This window comes from Diadema antillarum, unplaced genomic scaffold, assembly GCF_040938485.1.
Source record: "Diadema antillarum isolate AM-2024a unplaced genomic scaffold, OU_Dant_1.0 seq00001573_RagTag, whole genome shotgun sequence".
In the NCBI taxonomy this organism is placed as follows: Eukaryota; Metazoa; Echinodermata; class Echinoidea; order Diadematoida; family Diadematidae; genus Diadema; species Diadema antillarum.
Genome location: NW_027272293.1, coordinates 620,325 through 634,026, shown reverse-complemented (window position 1 = coordinate 634,026; position 13,702 = coordinate 620,325). Strand labels below are relative to the sequence as shown.

General features: G+C 37.5%; 1 protein-coding gene across 1 annotated transcript; it reads left to right on the top strand.

Annotated features, from left to right (window-relative positions):
- Nucleotides 1-662: 662 nt before the first annotated feature.
- LOC139710827 (sulfotransferase 1B1-like) lies at nt 663-11,409 on the top strand. The gene is made up of 6 exons (XM_071622745.1): nt 663-816; nt 4,557-4,786; nt 8,510-8,633; nt 9,377-9,471; nt 10,054-10,246; nt 11,297-11,409. Exons 1-6 carry the CDS (start codon nt 663-665, stop codon nt 11,407-11,409), a joined length of 909 nt encoding a protein of 302 aa, XP_071478846.1.
- The last annotated feature ends 2,293 nt before the right edge of the window (nt 11,410-13,702 follow it).

The following is a 13,702-nucleotide window of genomic DNA, read 5'->3' as shown; positions in this document are numbered from 1 at the left end:
TTTGCATAAAATTGATTTTCTCATGTATCATACCGCACTTACTGTCTTTTGTTTAATGTCGATGATATCGCAGAACGGAATGAATTGCTTTAAGTGTTTTTATATGTTATCATTATTCTACATTTGAAATTTAATCAAATTTTACTTATCGCATTTATTTATGACAAAACTTTGTGACTGTGTTAACATGTTTCCATCATGTCAGAACAGCAAACGAGCAAGATAACGGAATTTTCTCCAAGTTATGGAATTACAAACTTTGCGAAGTTTAAGACGCAAGAGACATGGTCTTCGCCTGCTATTTAAATGGCGTGGTGAACAATCTCGCACAGATAACAAAAACTCCACTCAGTAGTCGGCTAAAGTAGGCATGTCGTCAAAAGACGAGCGCTCAGTTGAGTCAGTAATTTGTGCTATCAGTTATTCACACTCGGTACACAAAACTTCGGGTAAGTATCTTGGAACACAATGGAGCGGGGTATTAGCTGGTAACGGAGCATGCGCCATTTAACATACCTAAAAACTTCGCCTCCCAAGAAGCGATGCACATTGCATGGTCATCGTTTATTCACGTATAGTTGTGAAGCTGAGAACGTGCGTGTTGGAATCCAACATCTCTAAGCACTCGCAGAAGTTTCACGTTTTTCTGAGACTGCAGCAAAATGGGGTCCACACCGGAGATTGACATCTTCTGCAAGACCCAGGAGTACAAAGGGATGACCTTGATGGCCATGCAGATGCCTGAGATTTTTGAGGCCCTTCAGCAGTGGGAGCCACGAGATGACGACGTCTATGTCGTCACATACCCCAAGTCGGGTAAGGCTCTTCTCTCCCTTTAATTCCTCCATCCTTCTCCCTACCCCCCTTTCTCTCTCATTATTACTAATACTACGCAATCATGATCATTCTGAGTACAGACCAATGTAGCCCATACAGTCTCATGCTATTAACATTTATCGCCGCAAATTGTACTTCAACAACGAAATGAACGCTTCAGTAAGAAAAGTAAAGAAAGAACCCAAATGAGCTGGAACAGAGAAGAGAAAGTGGACTATGAAGGTCCAATGCCCACAAAACACTTTTACGAAAGCGGTCTACAGAATCAAGCGAGTTAATCACAGTCAAGATGATCTGATCATTGAAGAGTTGCCATAATCCTTTTTTTTTTGTGGGAATGTGAGAGTTAAAATTCATGAAATTCTTCCGTCAAGAGGTTTTTATGCAACTGATTGACAAATTGCCCTTCATCGACGTAATTAAGAACTGAATTGAATAAGCACTCAACTCTGTGCTTAATTACGTGATGTAGGGCAATTCGTCAATCAATGTGAGAGTTGCCATAATCTCCTTTTTTTGTAATGTGTGTCAGGGGCGGATCCAGGAATTCCATAAAAAGGGGGTGCCTTAAAGGACAAGTCCACCTTCATATACATAAGGATTGACAGAATGCAGCAAGATTAGTAGAACACATCAGTGAAAGTTTGAGGAAAATTGGACAATCCGTTCAAAAGTTACGAATATTTTAAGTATTTGCGCAGTGACTGCTGGAAGAGAAGACTACTACAGTGTATGATGTCACATGCGTACAACTATATAAGGAAAATAAAAAGAGAATTTCACAAAACTTTACTTTTTGAATAAAGTGCACATTTCTTCGACTTGCTACTGACGTATGTTACGGGTAATATTATTCCCCCTGCCTCCTGAAAGAGAGAAGTTGAGTGTTCTTTTGTTATGCGAGAAAAATGGAAATATGTTGAATTTTCTTTATTCTTTCTTTATATCGTTGTACTCATGTGACATCACAAGCTATAGTAGTCTTTTCATCCAGCCGTGACTGAGCAGAAACTTCAAAAATTCATAACTTTTTAACGGATTGTCCGATTTTGCTCAAACTCTCACTGATATGTTCTACTAATATTGCTGTATTCACTCAACCCACATGTCTATGAAGGTGAACTTGTCCTTTAACAAAATTAAAGAGGGGCGCACGCCCCCCCCCCCCATTTTTTTCTTTGTTTTATCGTATTTCTTTGGTTTTAACAAAAATTAAAGGGGCGCGCCCGGTGCGCCTTCGCCTGGATCCGCCACTGTGTGTGGAGAAACAGAATACGTATAGCTGGAGAATCGATGGGACATTCACTGGAAAATGTATATGATAGATTATTTTTTCAAAGCGTCTTTTTGTGATACAGACAGCGTAAACTCACACAGGGTTAACACGACACGACCCCGAGTACAGAGATCTCACATTCTGGTGAATGAGAGAAGTCAGTTTTCAACTTGGGGAAAAGAACTAGGTGTACTTTGATCGCAAAGAGCGGCAGTATACTTCTGTGAAAGCAGGGAGGTGGATATACCTCCCTGATGAAAGTAAGTCGGTGGCGTTCGGCACACACGTCCTTATGCCTCGCTGGCCTTGCGTAATAAGTACATGTATTTGTATCAGCCAGTGGCCGCGGTTACACTCTATGAAAGCTCTCCCTTATCACCATGCTTACAGCCCCAAAACTTACGGCGTTGAGCACTATAATAAAGAGACAGACCCTATACTTCGCAGTGTACAGTTTATAAATTTGGGGGTTGTTTAGCATGGTTACTGAACTGCCAACTCACAATTTTACTTGAAATATGACAGAATTACTGTCCTAAAACGGCATAATGGTTCCTTTAGGTTAATTTTGATGCCCAGGTGAAAAATACTGTCAGTGAGAGCTTATTTCCTCTTAAACGGCTTTTTTTTGCAATACTCTCCAACTCTGTACTTTGCTGAAATAATCACAACCACAGGTTTTTTTTTCGACAGAAATGATACTCCGAAGCACATCCCCTAGATAAAAACAAAAATGAACAAACAAGCAAACAAACAAGCACTGGCCTCACTTCATGTTAAAATTGATACGTATAAACGAGAAAAATGTACAGATTTCATTCTAAAAATTTGTTGGAAATCTCTTTTGGAAATTTCAGGTTTCATATATTTTCACGGAAAGTTTTTGTAGCTTCTATGCACATGTAAAATAGACTGGATAATGATGTCAAGTTTTTCAATTTTCCCAGTGACCTCCACAAACTTTTCACTAAATTGATTGTTTTACGTGAAATCTAATAGAAAAACTTTCATATTTATTAACATTTAAGCCCGATGGGAAAATGCTATCATGGAACTTTTATGTTTTCAATGCCTCGTCCCTGCCTATGGGAACTGTATACCCTATAGTAACACATTTATAAAGACTGAGGTGGTGTACCCCATGCTTGGTGTATCTTCGTCAACCTCTCTCATTGTCGAGGCTAGCGGTAGATTTTACTCAAATGCAAATTAATGCATACCTGGAATCTTCTTATCTCAAAAATGTGTTTTGAATTAAGTAACCTTAACATCATTGACACGGGCATATAAGAATGTAAAAGGTGAGAAAACGAATTGTAAAATCAAATCAAAGAAATCTCTTGAATCAAATCATCGTTTAAGACACAATGTTTTCTGATCTACTTAACCCATTATCTGCCAATGAGTCCAGTGTTCCCATTTTTCACATAGATGGATAGGAGGTGAATGTGGTGCACAGAGGGTTGATATTGTACAAAAGCCGATACACCAACGTGGCCACGTTTATATAGGTCATTTTTATCTGATTTGGCACACATATCTTATGTAATGTCTTAGGATCTGGTATAGTGTATGTGTGTGTGTGTGTGTGTGTTTGATCGGTTAAAGGGATAGTATAGTATTGGTGGAGATGAGGATTTGGCTTTTAACTTTTTGCGAGACACCAAGGAACCAAATTGTACAGAGCATACCATTTTAAGAGGAATTCAAAGTTTGCTTGTTGAAAATCGGTTGTGGAATGGCTGAGTCATCTAAAAACAAAGTAAAAGAAAGCAATCGTTATAAATGATGGGTCCCACCTTTTATTGTTCTCATAAACTGTGAATTTCATAAGGGGTTTCTCGTTATCTCACCAAATGTTAGAAACGTGAGTTTAGGTCTGAACCAAAACTATACGATCCCTTTAAGTGTACATGTTTGAACAGTTGACCCTCGTTTGTTTCGTATCACCTTATCTCATGATAAGAGTCACAAACATTCCAAATAAGGCATGGTTTCAGAGCCAAACACAAACATAGGTGCATGGAAGAACTATGTGACCCTGACAATAGCAAGGCGTACAAAACACCAACCATTCAGCCCAATTCCATACTGAGAATTTTTGGATTTCTTTGTGTGAAATATTATAATGCTGTATGCACACAAACACGAATATGGGTAGGCACATAAAATATCCACATAGGTACACAATGTTCACGCATGCATACACATCACATACATACTCTTGCAGACGAAAACAAAACCCCAAACCAACAACAACACTTGTATAGGCCTACCTGCACATATTACACGCATTTTACAGACATGTAAATACTCTGTCCCATTCAATATGAACACATACAAATTCACTGTCAGATGATAAACTCTACAGTCGGAGAACATGTGGAACACCAAGAAACAAGGTATTGGAATTGTCTTTATTTTCTTTATCATGGCAATAAAGGGACACACTGGATCTTCGAGATCGCCTCGCTGATCATGAACGACGTGCAAGTTGACAAGATCGACCGCTCACACATGACGTACGCCTTAGACCTGGCTCTGGCGTCTACCAAGGATGGTACCACAAAAGTGATCCCGGGTTACAAGGCCATGGAGAGCTGGTCCTCACCACGTGTTATGGGCACACACGTCCCTGAGGAGTTCGCGCCAGAGCAGCTCAAGAAAGCTAGGGTAAACCAATGTTGAAATCAGGGACATAAGTTTGACATAAAGTTTCCATTTATGCACTTTATCTTGTACATCAGATTAATCAAGGCATTTTGTTGTTTTTTACCCCTTTTAGTTTGCGATAGCTGTGCACTCAAATTCGTCTATAACTTCCAAAAGTTTGTTGTTCTTGTTGTTGTTGTTTTGTCATCATTCAAAAGCTAAGTGAAAAGGAAGATCTCAGTTTGATTTGATCGGTAATAATGAGCTTTATATAAAGAATTATAATTTAGAAAGATTAGACAGGAATCGATCAGGTGGAGGCATCGCATTGTATATCAATGACAACATCAATTATCGTATGAGATATGATTTAATGCATGATAATTTAGAATGCATGGTAGCTGAAATATGCTTAGAAAGACAAAAACCATTTCTAGTTGTAATCTTATATCGACCACCGAATGCAAGGTCAGAAATGTTTAACCTCATACAAGAATGTTTTGAAGTTCTGGAAGACACAGGCTATGAATATATCATCCTTGGAGACCTTAATTGTGACATGCTGTCGAGTCCTAAGAAGTGGCAGGCAGAAAAATTATCTGATATCTGATATTGTAAATGATTTTAATTGTCAACAAATAATAAAAGATCCGACTAGAGTAACAGATATATCTCAAACACAAATTGATGTGATTATAACAAATGATTGTTCAAAAATACAAGACTCGGGGATTGTGCAGTTAACAATCAGTGACCATTATATGGTTTACTACGTCAGAGGTAGGCAAAAAGAAAAGCCACAAAAGCATAAGTTTAAGTATTTTCGAAATTGGAAAAAAGTGAACTGGGATGTTGTAAAACAAGAGTTTAATGAACTGAAGTGGGAGAATGTTTTAACATGTTCTGATTGTCAGATTTCTTGTGACAATTTATATCAAACTATCACAGATAAAATTGAAAAACATGCTCCCCCAAAGAAATGCCGAATAAGAAATAAAATTTCTCCCTGGATGACATCTGAAATACTGGGTCTGATACGAGAGAGGGACGAAAAGAAAGTGAAAGCAAAAAAATCCTGTTCAGAAAAGGATTGGTATGAATACAAATCGCTCAGAAACAAAATCACGTCAATCATTCGCAAACGAAAACGTGAATTCATTGCATCATGTATCAATGAGAATAATGGAGATCGAAATTCGATGTGGGCGTCACTCAAGCACTTACCTCCAAACAAAATAACGCAGTCTCTGGTCAATTCAGTCAAACTAGGTGATGGTCACTACGTCACAAACCCCAAAAGAAATTGTGAATGCATTTAATACCCACTTTGTTAATGTAGGTAAGAATGTTCAGAATGAAATACCTCACGCGGAAAAATCTGCATTGCATTTCCTTACTCAATTAGAAGATTCATTTCAGTTTCATGAGGTTTCAGTTCAGAAGGTCACTGATCTGTTGAAAAGTCTCCCCAAGGGTAAAGGTTGTGGACCTGATAATATATCAGCCGAATTAATTCATGAAATATTACCATATATAGTTGTACCTCTTCATCATATCATAAATTTATCTCTGAAGAGTGGAAATGTACTAGAAAACTGGAAAATTTCAAAAGTAACTCCCATATTTAAAAAAGGTAGCAGAGAAGTTATGGACAACTACAGACCAATTTCCCTTATGTCTGTATTAGCTAAAGTTATTGAGAAGATAGTATTTGAACAAATATATAAATATGTCACGGATAAAAAAATCTTAAACGAAAACCAATCGGGTTTCCGACCAAATCACTCCACCTATACTGCAGTTTTGAATACAACAGAAGATGTTTTAAATAATGTGGATGAAGGATTGCTTACTGGTATGGTAATGTCAGATTTTAAAAAAGCTTTTGATAGTATATAGTTCATCAGATTCTTCTGGATAAACTCATTTCATTGGCACACGGGGTACTACCCACAAGTGGTTTAAGTCATATTTGTCCTCTCGTTCTCAGTATGTTTACATGAATGGAATACGATCAGAGCAGGCTACAGTTGAATGTGGGATACCACAAGGGTCTGTACTCGGCCCGTTACTGTTTTCAATATACATTAATGATCTCGGTAAAGTAGTACAAAAATCGAAATTATCATTGTATGCTGATGATACTTGTATATATTACAGTTCCAAGAATGTACCTGAAATTAAGTCAAGTCTTGAAAGTGATTTACAAGCTATATCGAAATGGCTTGCTTGCAATAAACTTAAGTTGAATTTAGTAAAATGTGAATTTTTACTAATTGGTACACGAAATCGCCTGAAGAAGGTAGATAAAACAATTACAATATCGTTAGATAGTGATGTGATTAAGAGAGTAAAAACTACAAAATATCTCGGCATTGTTATCGATGAGTATTTGGAATGGGGAGCACATGCTAAACACATGAAGTCCAAGATTGTTAAATGTGTATACCTTTTAAAGAGGATTCGATCGTGTATATCTCTGAATGAAGCGCTGATACTGTATAAAACTTTGATACAATGTCATTTGGATTATTGTGATGGAGTTTGGGGAAATACTGGAAAGGGGCATATTGAACAGTTAAACCTATTACAAAAACGAGCACTTAAGATTGTGCTCATGGTGAATAAAAGATACTCAACAGAACAACTTTTCCACCAACTTAAGATTAATAGAGTTACAGAGAGGATTAATCAAAGAATGTTATTTTTTATGCATAAAATCTTATACGGTGTGGTCCCTGACTATATAAGTCGCAGATTTAGTTTTCGAAATCCTCATTATATTACACGGAAGTCAGAATACAGCATCTGTGTTCCTCGAGCCAAAACAAACTATGGGAAAAGACGATTAGGATACAGGGGGGCAGTGGCCTGGAATAATCTAACTACTGATCTCAAAAGTATAAGATTTATATCTATTTTCAAGAAAAAAATAAGAAATTGTTTAGAATAACATGACAAATAAGTTATACATATATATTTTTTTTGAAGTACTGCATATAATTCCATATTGATGTTTTAATGGATTTTTAGGTATAAATGGTAAATGTTTTGGATGTTGGGGGGGGGGTATATATATCATTTGGGAGGGTGGGACGGTGATACATAGTTTGTTATATCTATGTTCATTCTGTGATTATTGTGTAGATTTGTGTTATGTAAGTTATCATGTAAAACCGTACTTTTGTGGATGAAGTGCAACAAATGTTGATGTTTTTGTTTGTTTTTACTTAAATCATTTCTTATTATGTTAATATGATTTGTGTACACTGATTCACGGCCCCATTGAAAAACAGCATATTTGCTGATTGGGCTTTTTATCCGTGGTAAAATAAAATGAATGAAATGAAATGAAATGATAGAATTAAAATGATGACCGTTTAAAGATCGTATAGTAAGCTGTTTGTAAGATCAATCGGGACCCTGAACATGGTGTCATATTCAACCCTTCTTACCACTGAATCATTAACTTTTCATCACAAGTTACAACTTATCTTCTTATATCTATCAACCATTTTAATCAATTAATCATTTGAGTGGAAGGCTATGAAAAGTTATGAATCATAAATAACACACATCATTACAATCACTCCTAGTCAATTTTGCTGTGCAAAAATTATAATATTGAAGACAAATGATTTATTGAGAAATTCCATTCTCTAAATTAATTCGTGTCCAGATCCTAGCATATAAATGTTAACAGTATAATCCATTACACGGTTATAACTTCGTCTTTGCCCCCAGATCATCTATTTCTCTCGCAACCCGAAGGACGTGGCGGTGTCTTACTTCAAATTCGCTGAGCCAGCCATGCCCCCGGAGATGGAGGGTTGGAAAGGCTTCGTTCCTTTCTTCTTATCTGACAAAAGTAAGCCTAAAAGTTTCGGCAACTCAACTCAGTTCAATTCAGTAAGCTCGACGTATTCATATACACGTCTGCAAACATTTTAAAACATTTTTGAATGGGGAAAAAGTCGAGGAAATTAGTGGGTTTTTTTTTCAAACAGAAGTAGGAATTCTGAAAGCCGAAATATGGAATTGGGAGCATAACCATTTTTTTTTTACTGTGTCCAAAGAGTAGATATCCCGACTGAAACTGGTATATAAGTTTCTTCCGCCACAATGTTTAGCTGAGATAACAGTGTTGTGATAAAGAGTAGATATCCCGACTGAAACTGGTAAGTTTCTTCCGCCACAATGTTTAGCTGAGATAACAGTGTTGTGATAATAAGAAAATTATAGTCTATGGCCGCATGAGTATGAGATCAGAGATAACCAGAGTTAATAGAGATCTCTTTAAAATCAAAGAGAAAACCAAAATGAAAAGTTCAAATTTAATTTTTAGCCTTCAAAGTGTGATAGTTGTTTATGTGTACTAATTTCTGCATTGTACAGTATGGAGCAAAGTTTACACGTAACCATTCAGAACACATAGTTATGCTTTACGGATATATAACGCATCGAAGTTACCAATTTTACTAAGATCTAACCGATTGGGCCATGTATTCTTCAGCAGAGCATTGCTCTCGTCAACATCGCTTGGTCTGTCTTTATGATTTCAGTCCATTAGAATATCAGTGATTTTGTTTAAAATTCTATTTGTGTTTGTAGTGTTTGGTGGGACTTGGTTCCGACACGTCAAGGGATGGTGGCAGCACCGTGATGCTCCAAACATTCTTTTCTGCAAATACGAAGATTTCCACAAGGTAAGTCGTGATCAATAACTAATCAATATCAATAGTATTGTCACATTTAATCAAGAGTGACTTAACCATTACTCTCCTTAGAACCTTTTGCCGACTTTTTGATGCCTTTTTTGTTTTGTTTTGTCTTTTCGGGTCAAAGTTATGGAGCCCAAGAATCACCATTGCTGAGATTAACGGCGAAACATCTGTGTTTGCATCCAGTTTAAATAGTCCAATTTCGATATGATCTATTTCTTGATGGAATTTGTACAGAAATTGATTTCTTATCGTTGCTTGCATTTGCCCTGAGTTGTTTTCAGCAAATTTGGAGTTTCCATTTCAACGGCTTAAGGCCACCACACCGGAAATTCGTCAGGGTGGTTAATCATCTATACCGGATCTAAGAATAATGTTTCTTGAACCAATACGTATTCATCATCAAAATCTGTACAGAGGAATTGTCAAAGGCGCTTTGATACAATTCATTTAATTCCATCACTATCCATTTAATTATATCTATCCTTCCGAAATGGCTTACTGTTTACATCCATGTATTCGCGTTTGGCATCCCCTTTCCTCCTACTTTGATCTTTTTCTCCCAAGGACCTTCGGGGGAGCATTAAGCGAGTGGCGAACTTCCTGGGCCGCAACCTGACCGAAGAACAGCTAGACAAGATGGTGGAGTTGACGGAGATGAAAGGAATGCAGAAAACGTACCAGAAGATAGAAGAAACTATGGGTGAAGACGGCAAGGCGGTCACAAGATTATTCGGACAACTTCCCTATCTCAGGAAAGGTAACAGGATTCACTCTTATGTCGACTGTATACAAACATGTTTACGAAACCATACATGTCAATACTGGTAGATTACTATACATAAGCATTGTCCGACATTGAAAAGCAGGATGTATAAATTACACTCCTCCCCGTCCTATACATGACGATTGTATAGACTTCAGGAGAACAGACCGAATCGTTTGTCCAAAATGTGATTTAGGATCCTAAAGCTACCCACTCATGGGGAACGGTTCTGGCAACAAAATTGTTATGTACATGTTAAAGCCTAGTTTTCTGGGAAAGGAGATGCTGTTTTTGTTGTTGTTATCGTTCTTGTCGTTATGAATACCTTTAAAATGAGTGGTTATTAAGAATAGAACTGAGGTGCTATTCGATCTATGTTGTTTTAAAAGATATTGTCATAGTATTTTGTTGTCAGTATTATCAACGATGATGGCGCCCTATCTCCACTAAACGTCAGCATTGTTCAACTAATAATTATAATGACGCTGCCTGTTTCATGCCTGAAAATGTCGTCGTATTCATATAGTTTTTCAACATAAATTTCACCCCTTGTCTCTTGGCAGACATTTCGAGTAAATTACAAATTTGAAGAAATTAGTACAGTCTAGCCAATCACAATAATTATACTGTAATTGTAGTATTTCTCATCCGTCGGAGTAAAAAGAACATCAGAAGCATCATACACTGTACCAAGAAAGTCAAAGTGTTCGGACTAAGTTTTAGTGTTCGTTATATGAATATTTTTATAGAATAAACCAACGTCCAATAAGTCGTAAATATTGTCTTACGTTTCCACCTTAGCTCTGAGCTTCTTTCTTCAATCGCTTGTTTTTGTGCTCATTTTGTTTGTTTACCTGTTTCCCTATTTTCATTCAAAACGTTCCATGTGAGACCCGACGATGACATCATGTCCATGATGCCCTGAGGATTTGGGAGACTAATTTTCTCTTTAGAATACCGTGATTATAATAAATAAAAATTAAATACTCCTAATTACCTACCATGAGACTAAGAATAAGACTATTAATATATTTGTTCTTGCAGGCAAAGTGGGTGGATGGAAAGATCACTTCACTGTGTCACAAAACGAGCAATTCGACCAAGTCTACGCCATGAATATGGAAGGTTCTGGGATCGACTTCGAATTTGAAATATAAACCAAGTAGGGTCTATAGACTTCCTCAATGATACTTTTTACCGATTATGTAACTACACACTGACATACACGCACAAACATACACGCACACACACTCACACACACACAACACACGCACACACACACACGCACATTTCAACAGCTAAATATGCACAATGATGAACAACATAATTATTCAAATTCATGAATTTCTTCCGTCGAGATGTTTTCATTGCAACTGATTGACAAATTGCCCTACATCGACGTAAAGTAGGGCAATTTGTCAATCAGTTGCAATGAAAACATCTCGACGGAAGAAATTCATGAATTTGAATAACAAAGCAGTACCCGCTGCATGCTGTAAGGATTAGAACCAACACTTGCTTTCGGGCGAAAGCTCGGTGGTCTAGTGGAGATGACGCCTGTCCGGTGATCAGGAGGTCGTAGGTTCGAATCCTGCTCGAGTATGTACGCCCATGATTTTTTATCATGGCTGCTACTAAACACTGATCAATTCAGTGCTTATTTACGTCGATGTAGGGCAATTTGTCAATCAGTTGCAACATAATTATTATTTATACGTACACAATGTCCCTGCACAAACCTTCAGTATGGCTAGAAAGCAACATCGTTTAAAACGTCAGCGTAAGGCAGACCATTTCTCACTGGAAACAGGGCATGAAATATAAGTATAAAGCTTCTATAAATAAAAAGGAAATATAGATTTCTGATATACATTTTATGCATATCTGTTATGGAGGGAATGTAATACAAACTTATGTGTAAGTTGCCGTATTGTCAATTGTGTGACCAGTAAGAGACGGTGATCACTACATATTCTTCCTCGAACTCGTACTTTTTGCTGCTGCCAAGGACGTTGTCACCTTCTGTTTTTTAACACTCAGTTCTTAACGTTAGGCCTATGTAGTTTTTTCAGGAACTCTCACAGCGCATTGCTATCATTGACTACTGTAAGGAACTTCATTTTGACCAAACCTGACAAATTATAAAATGATACAAAAATACACATCAAAAGCTGAACGAAATGTCGCCATTCTTCACCTACTCAACCAGTCGCCTCCAATATACAGTGACACTCCCATCAGTACATGATAGCACGCTGATACCCATAAACGGTTGTTGATGTAGAAACCTTTAGCCATCAGGGATTGAAAGTCAACCCTTCGGGGATCTTTAACGTATACAAAGAGTGATGTCATTAACATAGATTTGATACTTACGGGGCAAGAGGGTCTCAGGTACAAGCATAGATTTGATTCTATGAGCTAAGTGTCTTTTCTTTATAAATTATGCCTCGACATTGTACATAAATGTATCTCAGTAATACAGTATTTACTCAGATAGTTATGTTAGATGATATTATTACAGGTGTTGTGTTGATATGCAGAAAACTGATCCATGTCATGTTGAGCACTCAATTCGCGATGTTAAGGAAATCTTTATTCCTATTGTGATGAAGACTAACTTACTCACTACAACAGAGTCTATTTCCTTACACACACTATGATAGAATAAACAAACAGACAAATAAACAAACAAACAAGGAAATCAGATGCTCTCATCATATTGATAATTAGAGCAAGTCGCAATGCATAATACACAGTGTAATTATATTCATGTTATTCTTACCATTGACGTTATTTCTAATAAAGTTGTTTTTTTATTCATTACCATCAGTGTCACTCTTTGACATTTTTACTATTCATGCAGCAACAGTTGTGATTGTGGTGATGATGACTGAGGGTAAAATTATTTTTGCTGTGTGTTGGTTAGAATTTAGGACTCATTGACACTGCCACGGTTGTAACTGTTCCGTCCCACTTTGTTCAAATTTGTAAAAACCTGTTTTTAAAGGCCGTGTCACACCAGCCTTGCGTGCGACTTGCAAAGAACAATTTTGACTATCCGGAGGTCCCCGTAGATGATCCGCACATGACAGTACCTAGCATGTATCTCAAAAGTAGTCGCCCGGAGGTGCGCACGCATATTTTTTTACCCGCAACCGCGTTTAGTCCCTGTCACACCTTTCCGGGCAAGCTACTCGGGCTTGTTACGTGTAGGGATTTTCTAGCATACCGGACATTCCTGAGGGCGGAAAAGGACTTGAGCGAGTCAGCGCTGGTGTCTTGCTGGACGCGTTATACTTGCGAGTGTACTGTGTGACCTTTGTACCAGTCGCGTGGGGGCTGACAACTCAGTGAAGGAATTCCTCTAATGGAATGGCTGAAATCCCACAGAATTTCATTATCTTGGCTGCATACGGGACTGCGAAGTACCTGCGTGGGAATTGCCTG

Excerpts from the sequence above, each read along its gene's own strand:
- LOC139710827 (XM_071622745.1), top strand. The coding sequence starts at position 663 with ATGGGGTCCACACCGGAGATTGACATCTTCTGCAAGACCCAGGAGTAC. Across the intron at positions 4,787-8,509 it reads AGCAGCTCAAGAAAGCTAGG|ATCATCTATTTCTCTCGCAA; the intron begins GTAAACCAATGT and ends CTTTGCCCCCAG. Across the intron at positions 10,247-11,296 it reads ACTTCCCTATCTCAGGAAAG|GCAAAGTGGGTGGATGGAAA; the intron begins GTAACAGGATTC and ends TTGTTCTTGCAG.